The sequence below is a fragment of the Aethalodelphis obliquidens genome, unplaced genomic scaffold (genome assembly GCF_003676395.1).
Source record: "Aethalodelphis obliquidens isolate GAN/ISIS:26980383/991018 unplaced genomic scaffold, ASM367639v1 scaffold37, whole genome shotgun sequence".
Classification (NCBI taxonomy): domain Eukaryota; kingdom Metazoa; phylum Chordata; class Mammalia; order Artiodactyla; family Delphinidae; genus Aethalodelphis; species Aethalodelphis obliquidens.
Genome location: NW_020837981.1, coordinates 2748473 through 2768310, shown reverse-complemented (window position 1 = coordinate 2768310; position 19838 = coordinate 2748473). Strand labels below are relative to the sequence as shown.

At 50.0% G+C, this 19838-nt stretch overlaps 1 protein-coding gene across 3 annotated transcripts; it reads left to right on the top strand.

Moving 5' to 3' along the window:
* Positions 1 to 1808: 1808 nt before the first annotated feature.
* RGR (retinal G protein coupled receptor) lies at positions 1809 to 11322 on the top strand. 3 transcript variants are annotated; one of them, XM_027129623.1, is made up of 7 exons: positions 1809 to 1918; positions 3636 to 3792; positions 4883 to 5004; positions 6656 to 6809; positions 8215 to 8332; positions 10126 to 10239; positions 10699 to 11322. In XM_027129623.1, the coding sequence occupies exons 1-7, from the start codon at positions 1840 to 1842 to the stop codon at positions 10828 to 10830; spliced, it is 876 nt and encodes a 291-aa protein (XP_026985424.1). In that variant the 5' UTR covers positions 1809 to 1839; the 3' UTR covers positions 10831 to 11322. The 3 variants fall into 3 exon arrangements, with proteins under 3 accessions (XP_026985424.1, XP_026985425.1, XP_026985423.1); XM_027129622.1 differs by having other exon boundaries at positions 1840 to 1918; positions 3636 to 3789; positions 4868 to 5004; positions 10699 to 10830; XM_027129624.1 differs by lacking the exon at positions 10126 to 10239 and having other exon boundaries at positions 1837 to 1918; positions 10699 to 10834.
* Positions 11323 to 19838: the final 8516 nt, after the last annotated feature.

Sequence of the window (19838 nt, the reverse complement as noted above, 5' to 3'; positions counted from 1 at the left end):
ACCAGGAGCCCAGGCAGTAGGAGACTGGGCTTCTGTTCCAGCTCCATCCTTGAATCACTGCATGACCTCAGGCCAATTCTTTACTGCTTTGAGCCTCAGTTTCTTTGTGTGGAACAAAAAGGATGATGGTATCTAATTTGTTCATTTGTGGTAGGAATCATCATAAGATCATTTAGCACAGTGCCTAGCCCTTACTTAGCGAGCTCTCAATAAATATTAGCTATATTACTGGTAGTGTAATAAGGAAGAACAAACCTGACTCCATATTAGATCTGTTTCTTTAACTTTGTTATTCTATTGCTTTGGCTTAGAGTTAAGAACGTTGCCTATAGCCTGAAAGATACAGAATAGCCCATTCTCAAAGCTCTGACCTTTAAGAGTATAACACTTTGCCATTCATAAAGAGATAAAGAGTTGCAGAAAGAGAATAACATTTGTCTTGTTGAAGGTTTACAAGAACATCGTGGCCTGACATAGGTGGACAGCTGCAAGAACAAAGGATCTGATACCAAGAAGTCTGCAACCACCAGCCATGCCCCTCCCTCACCTTGCCTTTAAGAATGCTTTGCTGAAAGCCTTCGGGGAGTTTGCGTTTTTGGGGGCACGAGCCACTCCTTCTCCTTGCATGGCCTGCAATAAACCTTTCTCTGCTTCAAACTGATGTTTACGTTTGTTTAGCCTCACTGTGCATCGGGCACATGAGCTTGTGTTCAGTAATGGTAGCACTCTGAGCCTTGGTTTCTTTACCTGAAAATGAATTAAGTTGTTCTGAATTAGTGTTTCTTTTTTTTTTCCTTTTCTTTTTTTCTTTCTTTTTTTTTTAGCTGTGCTGTGCAGCTGGTCGGATCTTAGTTCCCCGACCAGGGATTGAACCTAGGTCTTGGCAGTGAAAGCGAAGAATCCTAACCACTGGACCCCCAGAGAATTCCCAGGAATAGTGTTTCTTGACGTAACTGTCACTATAAGCCAGTGTGTAACTTGTAGCAGTCCCTCATTTATAGAAGGCACCACTCTTAGTGGGTCATGGGCCACTTACAAGAAGACAGAAGCCCCTCTGTCCCAATCCAGTGCCTTGGGAGATCTTGTGCTTGCATAACTTAAGTGCTCTATGGGAGACAGGAAATGCAGCCCCAAAGGCTATATCCAACATGTATTCTTCTGACCAAGACTCACACAGGCCAGGGGCAAAGATGCTTACTTTGCAAAAGAGGCAACTGAGATGACCCCAGTGGTCCCGCCCCAGGGACATAGCTAGTTAATGGTTAATGCAGAACCAGAACCAGTCTCTAGTCCCAGTCGGAGCTCTTTCTGTGACAGCAAATGACTTCCCAACCAGCATTCTTTCCCCATCGCTTGTGAGAACACACACATGAGCAGGTGGACACACACACATACATGCACACACATGCACACAGGTGCTAGGCTTGTCAGCACCTGAAAACATGGAAGAGCCTGGCTCCTGACACATTCTCAGGCTCAGCTGCAGCTCAAATCCCCCCTTCTGCCCCCATCCCTCCCTTCGTTATGCAACTCTCTTCTAATTTAGCTTTCAGCCATACACCATTTGGATTCCAGGTCCTTAATCCGATGGAGCCGAAATGAATGAGGCAGGACTCCGTGCTGGCTTCACAAAGGCGGCACTGTCTAACTGGTGAATGGGTTCCTTCTGCCCGAGCCAAGAGGACGATTTGGAGGGGCCAGGGAAGGCAGCAAAAAGGAGCTCAATGTCTAGCATAATAACCTGCATGTGCCAGCACGTGGAATGGCCCTTTATAACAGAGGCACCTGGGCCGGGGGAGCCAGAGAAGAGCTGGGTCAGCGGGGAGAAAGGCAGAGAGAATGGCAGAGTCCGGGACCCTGCCCACCGGCTTCGGGGAGCTGGAGGTCCTGGCAGTGGGAACGGTGCTGCTGGTGGAAGGTGAGCCAGGCAGGAGCCGGGGTGGAGCAGGAACTCGGCCGGGTCCCAGAACCCAGGTCGCAGCTGCAAAGCTGGCAAGGAGAGGTCCCCAAACCCTACTCCTCTGTGCCCGGACCCATGGGGTCTTCCGATGGCTGCACCTGCGGGATGCAGCACGCAGGCTGGGAAGCCAAGAGAGAGAAGCTGGTCAGGCTCAGGGAGGGAGGAACTTTGAGAAGGGGACGTCTGCCCAGGGCGTGACCAAGAACCAGGGCTTTTCATGTCTCTGCAGCCAAGAGAAAGTTGAATCCGCTCCCTGGAAGTCCTGCTAAGAATCTCATATAAGATCAGGCCCCTGGTAGGCTCTGGAGGCAGACAGCTCTGCCACTTGCTGTCTGTGTCACTGAAACCAAGACACTTGAGCTCTCTGACCCTTGGTGCCCTGACGTGCCAAGTGGGTGGCGGTAAAGGTTAGATGGGATCAGGGCATAAAGTGCTGGCCTAGATAGACACCCAGGGTTTTCAGTTCATTCATTCCCTTCCTCTCCAGCCCCACATTACTTGCACCATCTCCATTCCCTTGGCCCTAAGGTCTCCTGCTCTAGGGGTGACCTGGGTCCATGAGGTACCAGCTTCAATCCAGAGCCCCTAAGATGCTCACTGAGGCCAGAGCTGGGCCGGCAGGCGCTGGAGTTGCGCCAGCCCAAGACTAGGTTGATGGGGGCTGCAGCCCTTGTTCAAAGCAGGTCCAGAGAAATAATCAACACATTTTCTCACCCAACAAGAACTGACAGTGGAGAGGGAGCTGCAGCCACCAGGCTGGTCCCAGAGACCCTGGATGTCATCACCTGGTGGCCGAAGCCCCTTTTCCTCTCCACTGGGAACCCTACAGTCTAACATCTCTCTAGGTCTTCAAACATGCCTTGAAAGTTTACAGCTTGATGGTTTTGCACATGCTGTTCCCTCTTTTTAGAATGCTCTTCCACACCTTGTCCTCCTAGTGGACGCTCACAGTTTGAATGCAGGATCCTTCCCCATTCCTCTTTAGACGGGAGAAGCCCAGGTGCAGGGAGCATAAGGGGCGGCAAATGAGTGATAAAGCCGAAGTTCAAGGTCAAGTCTGTCTACCACTGGAGACCACTCCCTTCAAGCTCACCTCACTGCCTGGTGTCCGGGAAGCTCCCAGTTCTACGTTGCCACCCCTTAGCCAGCGCTCTCCCTGACGTTGTTCCAGAGCCCTTGGAGAAGGCATTCTGGAATTGGAAAAACCTGATTTCCAGTCCCAGCTCCGCCACTTCCTAGCTGCATACTTAGGGCAAGCTGGCCAGCATCTCTGAGCCTCGGTCTCTCTGCAGTAAGTGGGGAGGACGGTGTCCAGGTGAAGACTGACTGGGAGGGAGGACCCACATAAAGTGCGCAGCACCCTGCCGGGCACGTGATAAGGGCTCAGCGGCTGCCCATGACTGTAATTGTTCCGGCACACACCGTGCTGCACTTTAGCGGACTTCTTCCTTGTCCGTCTTCCCATCAGGCCGTGCGTTGGTAGAGGGCAGGGTGTACAGCTCGTGGCTTTCGGTACCTGAGGGCCAGCCCGCTGTGTAGGGGCTTGGTGAACTGCACTGAGATGGATGCTGAGGGTTTCGGGGAGGCTGCTGAGGCCCCAGCCACCCCATGGCCCCTCATTCTGAGCCCAGGAGGGCCTCTGCAGCCCCGGTGCCAGCTCTCCCCTTCCTTGCAGCTCTCTCCGGCCTCAGCCTCAATAGCCTGACCATCCTCTGTTTCTGCAAGAACCCGGAGCTGCGGACTCCCAGCCACCTGCTGGTGCTGAGCTTGGCGCTGTCGGACAGTGGGATTAGCCTGAATGCCCTCATGGCAGCCACGTCCAGCCTCCTCCGGTACCTGCCCCCTCCGCAGTCCCTGGGCTCTGGGGCCTGACCTCTGGGCACTGGGCAGCAAGCCAGAGACATTCTGCCTACCTGTAGAAGACGATAGGGGAGAGGGTGGGCAGACTGAACTAGGTTAAATCCGAATTCCAGACTATCCCTGTAGAACCCCAGCCGATTTCTGGAACGCAGGAGTTGCTCGGACCTGACCATCAGAGCTGGCTGACTGCGGGGATTAAGAGCATGGGCTCTGCAACCAGGCTGCCTAGGTTGGAATCCTGACTTCATTATTTCTATCTCTCGGCTTCTCCTGTAAATTGCATATTATTACCTAACCCATATGGTTGTTGGAAGTATTGACTTATTATTTGTAAATAACGTAAAACAATGCTTGGCACCTAGGAAACCATAAATACGTGTTTGTGAAAGCAAACAGGATTTTGACACGTGTCTGAGACCTTATGTGGAAACCAGGGTCTTCCAAAGTGGCCTCAGAAGGTGTTTACTGGATTGTTTTCTTAAGCAGACGGAACATTCCTGTGAAAGCTAGAGCCCCACCCCCACCCCACCGCTGCCCTCCTATGAACACTCAGAGCTGACCAGTCTGTAGGGTCTGAATCAGTGAGGATTCCTTGCCTTGTTCTCCTCCTACCGCTTCCCAGGGCTGGGGAGGGACAACTGAAGCTTACACCTTGCTTGGCCCATGAGGCTGGGAGTTGGGAGGCCTGGGATCTACCCTCTGTCTTCGTCTTCATCTGCTGTGTGACATTGGCTCAGTACCTTTTCCCCTCTGAGCCTCAGGCACAAGCTCTCCTCCCAACCAGGTTGTTCCATTTCCTGTGATGCAGGCATCTGATCACCAGGGAGACCCTTCGGTCCAACAGAGGTGCCGTGAAGGACCCTGAGCCTGGAGAGTTGGCATCAGGCTCCACCCCTTCACCGCAGCGGCTCCATCTCTAAGGCCCCAGTTTCCTCATAGGAAAAACAGATACTGAAGCCCTTTTCTAAGGAGCTAAAAGTGCCTTCCAAGCTGCTGCTGAGCAGGTGAGGGAGGAAGACAGGGACGGGGGGAGGGATCACTGGTGCCCCGTGTCTCCCACAGGCGCTGGCCCTATGGCTCAGAAGGATGCCAGGTTCACGGCTTCCAGGGCTTTGCAACCGTGTTGGCCAGCATCTGCAGCAGTGCAGCCATCGCCTGGGGGCGCTATCACCACTACTGCACCCGTATGTCTTCGGGTTCCCACAGTGGAGGGACATCCACCTACTGAGGGTGATCAGGGAGAAGGTCTGCTCAGTGTTTCCCAGTTCAGGGAACTGTGGGTGGGTGTAGGTGACCCTGAGCGTGGGGTGTGGGCACTCAGGAAAGGAGGGGTGGGGAGAGTGCAGGAGAGGTGTTGAGGCACATGCTGGGAAGGCTGCCTGTGCCCCCACTACAGCCTCAGGCAAGTCAGAGGTCCTCTGTGAACTTAGTCTCCTCCTCTGCAGGATGATTTTTATAACCTACCTCACAGTTTTATTTTGAAAATCAAATGAGATCCTGGATACAGAAAATACCCTTGAAAACAGGCACTGTTGGGAGGCAGAGAGGAGGCGTGTGTGTGTGTGTGTATGTGTGTGTGTGTGTGTGTGTGTGTGTGTAAAACTGGGCATGTGCCTTCACACCCCACACTTCCATGGAGCCTCTGTCATGCGAAGGCTTCATGAAAATGAGTCTAGCTCCAGATTTTTCAAGCTGTATTGTCAAATTCCATCTTCATAATTATCCATATCAGTGTACCACCTGCTGTGTTATTTTTTTTCTTAAAAGTGACCCGTTTTAAAAAATTTAAACACCTGCTTTAGTCTCATTCCAAAAAATATCTGTGAAATCACAACTTTAGTGTCCTTATAATTATAATACACATTAAAGTAAAAAAACATGTTCACCCATAGACCATTTAGAATAACACTCACCACAGAGATACATAAACATGTATCTGGGGGGCCGTGGCTCAGTTACCACTCACAGCAAACCCCCAGCTTGCAGACTGGGAAGCAGAGGCTCAGAGAAGTTGAGTAGATTGCCCCGAGTCACACAGGTATAGGGGCAGAGCTGGGATTGGGCAGGGCCTGGATGCCTCCAGAGGGAGTCTCTCCCTTTGTCTCCTGGGCTCTGAGTCCTGGAGCTGTGGATTTGCTTGGCACAGAGGCTACTCTGGGGTCCATAGCTAGCATGACCTCAAGACCTGAGCACTTCCCCTTTGGAATCGCAGATCTGCCCTGGCCACAGACACACATGGCCCCCTGCCCTCCACAAATTCACATGCCTCTGTCCAGGCCAAAAAAAAAAAAAAAGCCTTTGTTCTTATCCTAACTCCTATCTGAGCCCCTCCCACCCCATCTGACCTTGGAGCGCCTCTCCCACCACTTCTACCCCATCCCTGTCCCCAAAGCTCCCTCAGACCATCATGCATGCGTGCACACACACACACACACACATGCACTCTCACATGTGCACACGTGAATGCACACCTTCTCTCGGCCTTAATATAGAGCAGTTAATCCCTGTCACATGGGCCTCTGGATCAAAGCCCTTCCCGTGCTGGAGGGCACAGGTGAGCAGCACGAAAACAGGGAAGAGGGAAGGGGGGGGTGTGTTATAATAAAAATTATCTCTTTTATTCTTCATAACAATCTTCTGAAGCAGGGAGTATCATTCCCACTTTGTGAAGGAGAAAACTGAGGCTCAGAGAAACTCTTAATTGCCCGAGGCACTACGCTATTAAGCATCGGAGCCAGCAGTTAGGGACATTCTGCATGACCATAGAGTCCATTATTTTTCACTCTGCCAAGCTATCTCCTCCTCTCAACCACCCTCCTCCTGTGTCCCATGCAGGCAGCCGACTGGATTGGAACACGGCCGTCTCCTTGGTTTTCTTTGTGTGGCTGTCTTCTGCCTTCTGGGCAACACTGCCCCTCCTGGGCTGGGGACACTATGACCGTGAGCCGCTGGGGACATGCTGCACCCTGGACTATTCCAGGAGGGACAGGTGAGGTGAGGGGAGCGGCTTCGAGGCTCCTTTTCATGGGAGTCTTGGCTTTGAGTCTGTAGGACAGCAGTGTCAGCTGAAAATCCAAATGGGGACATGTCAGCTTTTGCCAGACAATCTCAACTCCCTAGTCATGATACCCACTAAGGAAAGCCCATTCCAAAGACTGGCCAAGTGATGGGAATGTTATGCAAACTGGGGTGCAGAGTTGGGCCCCAGAAGGGGTCCTATCCAGGGAGCTATTGGCCTGTGTTGGTTATAACATTCACTGAGCTCCATGACCCCTTTTCCACCTTCAGTACAGTCAGATGTCCCAGCTCTGACTTACCAACTTCTACAGGGAGTCATATCCTTGGTTCGATAGTGTCAAAGAATGTTAAGGTCTTTGCATTGGAAGGGACCTCCTTGGCATAGAGTTCAGTTCTCAGAATTCCTTGAGCGTCTGCTGTGAGCCAAGCCCTGGAGAGACAAGAATAAATGCATGATGGAGCCTACCATTGTGGGCCACACGTCTAGTATACTGCCAGGTCGACCTGGCTCTGGGGAGTCCGGAGCTCCCTCTAGGGGCTGCCTTGGGGAGGGACCACATGGGCTTCAGTCCACCTCTTGCTTCCACTAGAGCCACATTGCATTAATCTGCTTTACATGTTTATTCATGTTTACTCATAAAGCACCTGCATTGATGACCCTCTTCCCTGGTCCAGCCCACTGGAGAACACTGGGTCTTGTCTAATGCCCTTCAGGGCATTCCCTGCAGGTATTTCCCCAGCTGGTGTCCAGTCCTTCTGGCAGCCCTCCTTCCCACTCCTCCTTAGTGGACAGCACCCAGGTGACATGGTCTCCCCTTCATGGAATGGCAGCCTACCTCCCTGTAATTCCCACCTGCTTCTGGGCAGCTCTCTTGCCTCCCCGTGACCACTACCTTGGACCCCAGGCTCTTCTCTGGTCCCTTCAATGATTTCTTCAGTGATACAACGTCCGGTCTCATCCACAGGGTCCTTCCAAATCCCTATGCCAGGAACACTCCTTGGATGAGCTTTCCTCCTGGTCCACTGACATCTCCATTTGGGAAACACGTTTCCCAAACTAAAGTGTCCCATTCTCTATGCTTGGGGCACATACAGAGAGCAGGGCTGAGCACATGAACCGCCCAACAGCAAGTTAAAGGAGGACTATCCTTCATTCCAGCTCCCTGGCTCCTAAAGGCAGGTTCCAGGAGGACCTAGTAGCTCTCTGGTTCCGAGGGGAGTTCAGCTGGGACTTGGGAGCACCCACACTCTGAAAACGCATCTGATGGGAGCAGTTCCGTGCACCTGACTGTCTAGAGCAAAGTCTGGTGGGCTTTCTAGGGTAGCTGATCGTCTCTGAGAGGCAATCCTGACTCCTCCATCCCCTCTGTCTGCAGAAACTTCACCAGCTTCCTCTTCACCATGGCCTTTTTCAACTTCCTCCTGCCCCTCTTCATCACAGTCATATCCTATCGGCTCATGGAGCAGAAACTCAGGAAGACTGGCCGTCCTCCGGTAAGGATCAACACCTAGAGCAGGAGAAATCTCTCTGTCCCCCTCAGGGACACCAGGGAACATGAATGACGCGACAACAACCAGGGGTTCTCTGTGTTTTCAACGATCGGGAAAGAAATCCAGCTTTCGTACATTGAGCATATGGGGTGTTAGGGCAGAAACACACCTTCTCCATTGCTGGGGATCACCAAGACCTGGGAGGAAGTATCAGAACTGCTCAGACTTACCCAGACCCCGTAACTCTGAGAGCCAGGGCGCCCTACCGGACACCATCCTTGCTGTTACACTTGCTCCTTCCCAAGAATGTGAGGGTTGGCACAAAATTACATGCATTTTAAATGCTACTTGTAAATTGCTTCAAGATGTTTCATTGAATCACAGGCACAGGCTGTTACCCACAACATAAAACCACACCTGAAAGCACATTTGTCCAAGAAAAACAATACATCAAAATAAGCCCTCCTGGTCATTTCTCAATTTCTGCATTAATATTCTCTTGCCACGATTTTCCTTTAACTTTATCAACTGAACAGTCTCTAGCAGATGAGTCATAAGAAGTACCAAAAACTCAGAAACAAAACAAACCAAAAAACCCAGGTACTAATGTTACTTTATGTGCATTATGTCATTTCATTTCTGCACCCACTCCCCGAGGAAGGAAGGTTTTACTGTCCCTAGGTCACAGATTAGAAATTTGAGGCTGAAAGGGGTTATTAGCTAAACAACTCAAAAGCCATGCAATTAGTAATAGCAGAGTTGGATCAAACCCAGGTCTGGGACTCCACCACTCAAGTGGGCAATCGTAGTGCATAAAAGAAACACTGTCTGCCACAATCTGCCACATTTTTTTTTCTTTGAATTGGAAAAGCACTGTACAAATCGATTTTAGCTGTGGACCCAGGTTCCCCTGGTCACAGAAGGAGGGCCAGGGCTGTGCCGGTGCTTTCCCGCTCATCACCGCCTCCACGGTTGTCCTCCTCGCTCTGCCCTCCCCTAGCCCTGCCTGGGTGCTCAAAGTCGCCACATTTTATTGGAGGTTCAATCGGCCAGGAGACAAGGCTGCCACACGGATTTTTCCGTGTTGACTTTAAACCATCTGTTTCAGTAACATCAGCAGAGGTCGCCACGCGTTGTCCCAGGGACCACGCCTGCGAGCTTAAGTCACCTTCTTTGTTAAAAGGCGACATGGTCAATAAGAAAATAGGCACTGATTTTTAGCGTCAGGATTTTAACCTCTGAATGTATGTGGGGAGCTGGAATTTAGCAAGTTCCACCCTGAAATTAGAGCGCAAGTCGTGCGCCCTCCCGTGGCCACAGGTGGTACCACATCGCCTGCTGCTTGATTCTATCTCACACGGCGGAAAGCGGCCCCTTTGAACCCAGGACTGGTTGACCTGCAAGTTGGCTGCAGCTACTGATGGCCAGCTGGTTCTGGGGCTGAGTTGTGAGGGTAGCGCAGCTTGAGGACCCTTACGCACACATTCACACTCACAGAGCCCCTGGTTTCTCAGAACACAGACCAGGAAGGAAGCTCCTTATCCACGCCAGTCCCGGCAAGTCAGGCATTATCAGGCCACTTTACAGGCAAGGCAGCTGAGGTCAAGTAAGCTTGAACGAGAGGCCTAGGGTCAGGCGTCTTAAACAGAAGAGAGATTCATCTGGTCCCAGGTTCCCCCACAGGCTCAGCATCTTCCCACAGCCCTGCCGAGTGCCGACCTGGTTCCTGGACCTCACGGGGCTGCCGACCACCTAGAGCAAGTCGATGCCTCCCTCCTTTACCCATGTCTCCCCAGGTGAACACCGTTCTGCCAGCCAGGACGCTGCTGCTCGGCTGGGGCCCCTACGCTCTCCTATATCTGTACGCAGCCGTTGCGGATGTGACCTCCATCTCCCCCAAGCTGCAAATGGTACAGACACCGCCAGTACCCAAAGCTCTCCCCATCTTTGTGCCTCTGTTTCACCCCATCTCTCTTTCTGGCTTTATGGCCTCCAAGATAAGCTCTCTCTTTCTCTTTTCCTTTGAACATTCATAACTCACTGGGTATTAGCTTGTCCCCTGGTGACGCAGGGCTGCTGCTCGACATGACCTAGGCCTATGTGAGATGACAGGGACAGCCAGCCAGATGGTGACACATACCCTCTGGGACCAGGGGCTGAGATTGGTGCCCCGAGGATTGTGATTCCATGCATCAACCACCAGCGTATGTCATAGAGAAGGCTTAGAGGTTGCAGAATCAAGATAAGGACAGATGCTTGGCGGCTGGGGGGATGTCGGGGCGAGCATGGGGGACTGCAATCACCAGTTGGGACCAGAGAGAGGAGCAGAGGCTCTGAAACTTCTCTCCTGGACTTTTCTGTCACAACAGGTGCCCGCTCTCATTGCCAAGGCTGTGCCCACGGTCAACGCCATCAACTATGCTCTGGGCAGTGAGATGATGCACAGGGGAATCTGGCAGTGCCTCTCGCCGCAGAAAAGAGAGCGGGACCGAGAGCAGTGAGCCTCTCCAGGGCGCTGCTCAGACCCAGGCCCACCCTGGCCACCCTGGACTGAGCCCCTCGCAGGAGGCTGCCCGGGAGTCCTGTCCAGCAGCCTCAGGAGCCCCGATGGGCCTGTTGAGCCTGGCCCGAGGCTGGACACCGGGGATTCAGAGAGAAACCAAGCTGTGTGGAAGGAGCCGGGACTTTGGAGCCAGACAGGCCTGAGTGTTGGTCATAGCGGTCCCCACGGAGGCTGAGAGATCTTGGGAAAGTCATGCTCTCTGAACTCAGCTTCCTGACCCATAACATAAGGATGTTAATATGCACCTCAGGTCTGTCGTGAGACTTGAACATGATAGTGTGTACTCACCACGCACATAGAAGCTGCTGCTCATTAGAACAGCTGTTAGGACTCAGAAACTTGCATAGATAGGGGTGAAAGCCCCAGGTTTGTTTGTGGGAGCTCAACCCAGGCTGCCAGCGTTCAAATACCACTTATTAAATCGTGATCTTTGCAGATGACTTACTCTTTCTGGGCATTTGTTTCCCAACTTGTGAGGTGTGACGACAGTAATGGTGACTTGACTGTGCAGAAAGGCCCAAAATGTTACCAGGCACATGCGAATTGCTCACTGAGAGTAGCCGCCAGCACCCACCAGTCAAGACAGCCAGCTGTACGTTGCTTAGTTGCCGACATTTAAAAACTCAGGACAATTTATTTGGAACTCCAGACATCTGAAGATGAGGCCCCACCAGCCCCAGGGGAGGCTCCATGGTGACAGTCTGAGACGCGGGGTGGCTCTGCCCTTTGCCCAGGGCACATGCTCTGCCATCAGTTACAGCTTGTGTGTTTCCCTGCGGAGCCCGCGGGCATCTGAGTTTGAGACATTAACGCTGGGGTCCCCATCCCTGGATGTCCCTCTGCTCCTCCCACAGAGCCAGCGCTTCAGGGACGAGGCACAGCAGGTGCACAGGCCTGGGCGAGACCCATGGCCCTAGAGGGAAATGGAGATGGGTGGAGGGTGACTGAGGGCTCTTCAGAAGGTCTGATGATGGAGGGATAGCTGCCCCAGGCACCGCGGAGGCAGCAGACTGAAAGCCAATCCCGTGGAGCTGAGGGGAGGAGGGGCCACATCGGGGGTGGGCAAGGGTGGCCAGGAGAACAGCATCTGGGGTCCCTGCAGACCAGGACCTGCCTCTTGGTTTTGCAGATGCAGAAAATCAGGCCACAGAAACATCTAACTCCCAAGAAGTCTGCACAAAGCAGAGGCCGTTTCAGTCAGTTTGCAAAACCTTGTGGGGTGGGGAGGGGAACGCAGCCTTCACACAGCACTGTTTCCTAGACCACGCCCTGTGCCAGGCACTGTGGAGGCCGAGATGCCACTCGGGCTCACTCCAGCGTCCACACAGGGTCCTTGTCTTCAGCCCTGGAGTGGGGATGGGGTGGGGAAACCTGGGACCTGAGCCGGGCTCACACACCGATGGAGTGGGTCACCAGGAAAGCGATGGGTGCTGCCGCCCAGAGATGCTGACTCTGCCTCCACAGCCCGTGGACCTTTAAATGGTCTTTATTGGGGACCCGCCCTTTATGTCCCCATTAGAAACACTAAATCCTTAAGGAGGGATGAGGAAACACATTGAGAAGAGGGGAGATGAGCCCAAGACTCCAATAGGGAAGGGCTGGAAGGTTAGACGAGGCTGAAGACACCCAGCAAGAGTGGCCCATGTCCCCAGACAGATCAAGCCCCCACTGGTGCTCAGAGAGGAAGGAAGACAGGTTGGCTGGATGTGGCCGAGGACAGTGTCAGCTTGAGCCCTGTATCCCCAAGTCTGTCTGGAGAGGGGAAGGTGGGCTTGGGGCATCTCCACCCTGGGCTGGGTCGGCAGGAGATGGGAGGGGCTGACAGCACCCGGTGGGGAACGACCAGAGCCCCACCTGAAGCTGTTTGTTCAGAAGCCCCAAGTCCACCCACTCATACCCCTGCATCTCACTCAGGGAATGGGTTTAGGGAGACTCATCAAGGTGCCACTTCTGCAGAACCGCGGGATTGTATAAAGCTCAATTTAAAAGGCACAAAATTTGCTTCCTAAGAGTGCCTACATTCTAAGATCCATTGATTTCAGAGTTTATTTAAGCTCTTATTAAAAAGAAATATAAGTACAGTAGAATACTATCCCCCATCCCTCCCCCGCCCAATCTTGTTGCTGGGAAGGATGACTCTGCCTATTGACAAATGGACTTGAATTAAGGTTACAAATAAAGTAGCAAGTTGTCTCTGAGGTAAAGGAATGTACAATCCCTGGTCTCCTCCCCAAGATCCCCACTGGGACAATTTTCCTGGGAAGAGGAGGGACTGTGTGCCTGATTGATTAGAAAAAAAGGAAACATAAATTAATTATGGCCTAAACTACGTCTATATTTTCTATTAAAAGTAAAAGGATTTTATAAATTTTCTACATTCAATAGCAAAGTAGTAGACCTAATTTATTTATATCTTTCCCCTTGCCATGAAACTGAAAGGAATTCTGCTGTTTTCCCTGTTAGAGACACACTTAATTCAATTTGTTGAAATACAGGCTCATTCTCCCTCCAACAAAACTGTCTCCTGGATTATTTTTCCCATCTCAGTAATATCATTACTATTTGTCCTGTCACATAAGCTAAATGAAGAGAGAAGAAAGGGGGGAAAAGCAACAGCGTGCTAGGCCGAAGTCCTTACCTGGAAGATAAGGATGACGCAGTGCCTAGTTTCTACCACAGGGTGGCAGTGCTAACTCAATGATAAATTAATTCAACCTGGGTCTCCAGTCCCGGAGGTGTCTTTTGAAGAGCCTGGAGGTTCCTCACAAGGCTACTGGGGTGAATTATAGATTCCTGCAGGATCCCGGACAAGCATTCTTTTCTGCTCTTGCTACAGAAACCTGATGTCTAGTTGTTTTCCACTCCAAATAATGATGTGATTCCACATCTCTCCTTGAAGGGCACAGAATTGCACGCCCACTGTCTGGAGGACTCCCAGAGGGCCCCAAAAAGCTCCCTTTTTCTCTGCCTACAGAACAGTCATTGAAAGTTCTGCCAGATGTAAACCTCCAAAGTCTTCCCATGCATAGGATCTGGTTAGGACGTCTGGTCTGGCTTCTGCCTCTGTCTAATCATGAGAAGTTGGTGCAGTCCCTGAATTTTTCTGACTTGGATTATTCATCTGGAAAGTGGAGGTGAGAGCACCTTATGCTGATATTACGTGTGGGAACACACAGTAAACTATGGGATGTGGGACATAAGGGCATTGCAAGGACCGTACCCAGAGAAGCAGCCCGAGCCTCAGCAGAGGTGCAGTAAATGGCTTTTGGTTATGGTAACATTTCTCAGGTAACAAGTCCTGGAAAAGCCCTGGGTGAAGGCCAAAATCACAATCCCTAAATCTTCCTGTCCTCTTGGTTGAGGTAACTTGCTTCTCCACTCTTAAGCTGCTCCCTGGCCCTGACTCCACACATCCCTGCAGCTGCTGCTACAATGGCCTCCACTGTCTCCCTGCAAGGCCTGCTCTGCCCAGCTGCCCTTCCTTTCGCAGCTGTCAAAACACATGCAAGTCCTTCGCCATCTAGGTGAGAGGCAGCGTGGCAGCTTGGAAAGCACTTAGGTGTGGTTATTGGAAAGACCTGGCATGCATCCAGGATTGGCCTTTTATTCAACGTGTGACCAAGTTTGAGCAAGTTTCTTATCTCTGATTTTGTTCTGCTCCCACCAAAATGGCCTCATTGGGGTGGCATATTTTAAAGCACATAGTGCGTAGTGGGTGTTCAATAAATATTAGAGTCCCACCTTATCGACTATTCCTTGCTATCCCCTGATTTTTACTATTACTCACTCAAGAAAGGGGTGTACAGGAAAATTATGATGATTGAGTGACAATTATATGCAACATGTGTCACATCTACAACCTCGTTTAATTCCCCACAACATCCTCAAAAACATATTCTCAAACTTGTCTGCACCTTTGAAGCATCTTGGGGCCTGGCCATTCAAAGTGGTCCCTGGACCAGAAGCGTCTGAGTGCTTGTTAGATAGGTAGATTCCCAGACCCCAACCCCAGACCTCCCGAATCCAAATGTGCTTTTTAAATGACCCCCAGGTCATCTGTATGCATCTTAAAGCTTGAAAAGCACAGCGGAGATTTACAGACTGTAAAGTCTGGGTCCCTCCCACAGAGACTCTGATGTAATTGGTCTGAAGGGCTGGCGGGGCTTGAGGCTTTTAAAAGCTCCCAGATGATTCTATTGTGCAGCCAGGATTAAGAACCATTGACTAGGGGTGGGGGTTATGGACGCTCATTCTGTGAAGAGTGATTTAGCTGAGATTTACTCTGAGTCATCTCTGAGGCTATTATTTGCTGTTTTATATGAATATATTATATATCTATATCCACACACACATATGCATACACATTTCTCTCTAGAAGTCTATTTCTTTTTTTTTTAAATTTTATTTATTTATTTTTGGCTGCATTGGGTCTTCATTGCTATGCACAGGCTTTCTCTAGTTGGGGCGAGCAGGGGCTATTCTTTGTTGCAGTGTGCGTGGGCTTCTCAGTGCAGTGGCTTCTCTTGTTGTGGAGCATGGGCTCTATGTGTGTGGGCTTCAGTAGTTGTGGCAGGCGGGCTCAGTAGTTGTGGCTCACAGGCTCTAGAGTGCAGGCTCAGTACTTGTGGCATATAGGCTTATTTGCTCCGCGGCATGTGAGATCTTCCCGGACCAGGGCTTGAACCCGTGTTCCCTGCATTGGCAGGAGGATTCTTAACCACTGCACCACCAGGGAAGCCCTAGAAGTCTATTTCTTTGTTACTCACCCCCATCTAGTCCTATGGCTTGCTCTCATCTTTCTCTTACTAATTCCCCAAATCCCAAAGATCATGGACCCAGCAGTAGAGTTTCAGCCTAAGGCTTTTTGTTTTATCACCATATCATTTACAAGAGAACAGGGTCAGGTCTTGTAACTGATGGAGAGACAAAGGCATAAAGAGGTTAAACATACTCCTTAAGGCCATACAGTACGTGGGGAAACATGACTCCTGACTCTCAGCCCAGATTTTTGGGTATCAGTGCTGGCCATTCAGATGCAGGAGGTAGAGAGCCGGGCTTCTCAAGCCATCAAGTGCACACGAATCATTGTTAAGTGCACGTTCTGATTCAGTAAGTCTCAGGTGGGGCTGAGATTCTGCATTTCTAACAACTCCCAAGTGAAGCCAAGGCGGCCGAAGCTGTGGTGTGTTAGGCCAGGGCATCACACTATGATCCCTGGTCCCCGTTGCCCGGCTCTCCCTTCCCAGCAGCTGACCGGGGTGTTCGTTTAGTCTCCCTCACCTGCCAGATGTTTCAGACCAAAGATTCAAGGTGTGTCATCAGGTTGTGGAGATCGGCGGACCTCCATGCCATGACTCAGCCTACCACTGGGTGGCGCTCTGGGAACACCTCCCTACAGGATTTCATATTGCTCAGCTGCTCTTGGGTGTTCGTGAAACAAATATTTATTTAGCCTAACTTTATCAGGACACCGTTTAAACAAGACAGTCAAGGTCCTCACTTGCAGTTTACAGTCTAAGACAATAAATAAGTGTATAAAATAGATCATTATGAACTGTGCTGTGTAAGGAGATAAATAAGGGCTAAGATGGGAAGTGACTGGGAGTGGTGGTCAGGGAAGACAGCTCTGAGGTGGTGCCCAGTGAGCACTTGGAAACATGGGCAGGAGCTAAAGGGAGTTGCCCTGGGCGGGGCAACATCACATGGCATCCTCTAGGTGTGGGACAGAGTCACAAACTCCCAGCCTTAGCACAGTCTCTCTTGACAGCCCAGGAATTAGCATGAGGAAAGGAGTGCTCTAGGATTCTGATGAGAAGTTTAGGGCCTGTGATTCTCCGAAATAAATAAAGCCATGAGCATCAGTATTCTGCTACTACGGGAATAAATGGAGGACCTTAGTGAACATGTGGATTGGGAAAAATTAGAATTAAAAACATTTTTCAAGTCTTTTATTTCTGTGATCCTTAGAACAAACGAAAGAGGAAAGCAGGAAGGGGCTTTGGAGTCCCATTTTTTTATGAAAAACTGAGATTCACACAGGTTAACTGATGACACCAGAGCCTGCATTTGAACCCCTTCCCCTTGATTCTAAATTAAGCCTCCAAACCCTGCAGGTCCAAATACCTATGGCCAGATAAACTATTCTTGGAAAATACGTACATGATTCAAGACAGCACGTGCTCGAATGTTTTTTCAGGTGCTTTGGGAGGTGACTTAACAGGGTGGCAGCAGGTAAGGTGGAAAGAAACCCTGGGCTCCCAGTCAAAACAACAACCACCTTGGAGTTCCAGCTTTGCTGCTCCCTTCCTGTCTGACTTTGGGTGGGTCACTAAATTTTTCTGGTCTGTATTTTCATCTAATAAGGGGTTTGGATTATATCAGTTGTTTTCAAAGTTAAAAAAAGGAAGTTTTTGTTTGTTTGTTTCAGAAAAGCCACACCAGGATGTAAATAAATTAGAGGGGTCCCAGCATAACTTGTCCCCAGTCCTCTTCTCCAAGAACCATCATCCTGGAAGGTCTGATGACCTCTCTGCTTTGCTTTCTAGGAGTCTGTGGGTTGCTTGCCTTTCTAGGTAAGTCCTGGGGTTTCCTACCTGCCCCCAGCTTTAAAGCCTCCAGTGCCCCAGGAAAGCTGCCTCAGAGTCCCTGTCTTCACACCTGGCAGCCCCACAAGGCAGCAGGTGCCCTCTGTTCATAGCTCTGTCAGGGCATGAGCCCCGTGGATGGAGCATCTTGGTTGTTGTGCCTGCCTGGGTTTCAAAGAAGACCTTTGTGGAAGCTCAGGCATCAGAGAGCTAAAGACACTATTATCCATCTGTTGCTGTTGGCAGGTGCATTTGCCAAACCTTTGCTTAATTTAAACAGGAAGTGATTAAAGGGCTCCCTGGAGCTAGGAAAGGCAGGAAGAATAAACGCTCGTAATTATGAGCAACAATGCCTGACACCTTGCTTTGTGTCAACCCATCTAATCCTCTGAACCATACTAGGATCACAGTATTATGATACTAAGTACTATTTCCCACATTGCATATATGTGAAAACCGAGGCTCTAAATGATTATAAAAACTGCCTTAGGACACTATTAATAAGTGACACAACTGGGATAGAAACCCTCACAATTATGTAGATACCAATGGAAGAATAGTTTTTCTAAGATTCTCTAGGATTTAGAAATAAAGCCACAGCATCAAAAGATAGCACAATAACTTGTCCTCGGTGGTTACTTCTTCGGAGTTCAGTCACTCATTCCTTCAATAGCAGCCTGCTATTTACCAAGCACCTGACTTGGCTCTGGAGGTGAAGATAGGAGGTGAATAAGACATAATCCTCTCACTCTAGGAGTTCACAGCCTAGCAGGAAAATAAAGTCATACATTATTATTTGTTACAAGTGCTATAATAGAAAAGTTGATTCAAAATACCATGGGGTGTCAGTAGGAATGATGGAACAATATATATCTCAACCATATAGCTCAGTTTTAGGGTGTGTAAATTGAAAGTGCTACAGGAGCTCAGAGGAAAGTTAAAAGCTACAGGGGCATCCAAGAAGGCTTACCTGAGGAGGTGATATAAGTTCTTCTCTTCCTAGCTCTCGAGTCTCTGAAATATAGTTGGCTCACAATCACCTTCTAAAGCAATGTCTCACCACAGCACTAAGGTCCCACTTCACACGTTGATGTTTCTTCCTAGTGCCTTCCTTTCCTCTATATAGGCTTTACATTACATTGACAAAATCTTCCTAGCTCTCTTTGTCCATCCTTTCTTCAGTGGAAGTTTCTTCTACATCTGAATATATTTTTTCATAGTCATTTTAAAATCAATGTCTAATAGACATCTTGCATGAGAATTTTCACATCTTCCACATGTTTAAGGCTGGAGCAAGGTGGGAAAGAGACAGCCCATGGGAATGGAAGGGAAGGGGCGTGCTAGGGGCTGAATGTCCAGGTGTAAGGGGCATTATCTAGTGACTTGTAGCATGGTTTTGCCACGCACTATGCTTGCACCACGGTTGCATGCCATAAAAGCAATGCTGATAAGGAAACCACGGCCCAATGCCAGGATCCATTAGGTTGTGTATTGATCAGAAAGGGGACAGAGTACAGAGCAACAAACAGTGGTGGAAGCATCCAAGGGGCACCGTTGATGGAGGATAGATTTGGAGATGGGCTGGGAGGAACAGAGTCCTAACTCTAGGTCCTGGAGGAAGGAGCGTTCATCTTTAGCACAGGAATTGCCTGCTCTCCACTCCCCCACCCCACCACTCTATGGACCTTAACATCACTGAGGTTTGAGAAAGTCATACCCTTTTAGTTGGGGTGCTTTTGATGAGATGAGAAAGGAGATGTTGCTCTAAGGCCATTGGAGTTGAAATAATAAATGTAAAGAAAGGAATGATATAAGCTGGGGCAGGAGACACTGGCCAGACCACACAGGTCGGTTTAAAGATTTTAGACTTTACACTAAGTGTAATTGGAAGGCACAGAAGGGGGTTAAGCATAGGTCAATATAATCCAATTTATATTTTGACATTCTGGCACAAAGAAGGGTCTTTGTTAGGAAGAGTGGAGGCAGGGGACCAGTTAAAGTCTATTTATGGACATCCAGGGAAAATATGGTGGTAACTTGGACTGTGATGATGGCAGTGGAAGTGGAGGAAAGGACTGGAAGGTGGCTGGGTTTACGGGGAAGATTATGAGTTCAGCCTGGGATTGTTGTGGTTGGAATACCCGTGTGATGCCAAGTGGAGATGAAGAGAGGGTGATTGCATATAAGAGAAGTCTGAATGGGGATGTAGACATGCGAGTCTTTGCTACAGAGTTGATAACTGAAGCTGTGGTCCGAGATGAGATTGCCCAGGGAAAGATTATACATGGAGAGGGAAAAAGAGCCTCTACCGAGCCTTGAGGAACCCCAAGATATTTAATGGCCTGTTGCAGGAGGAAAAGTC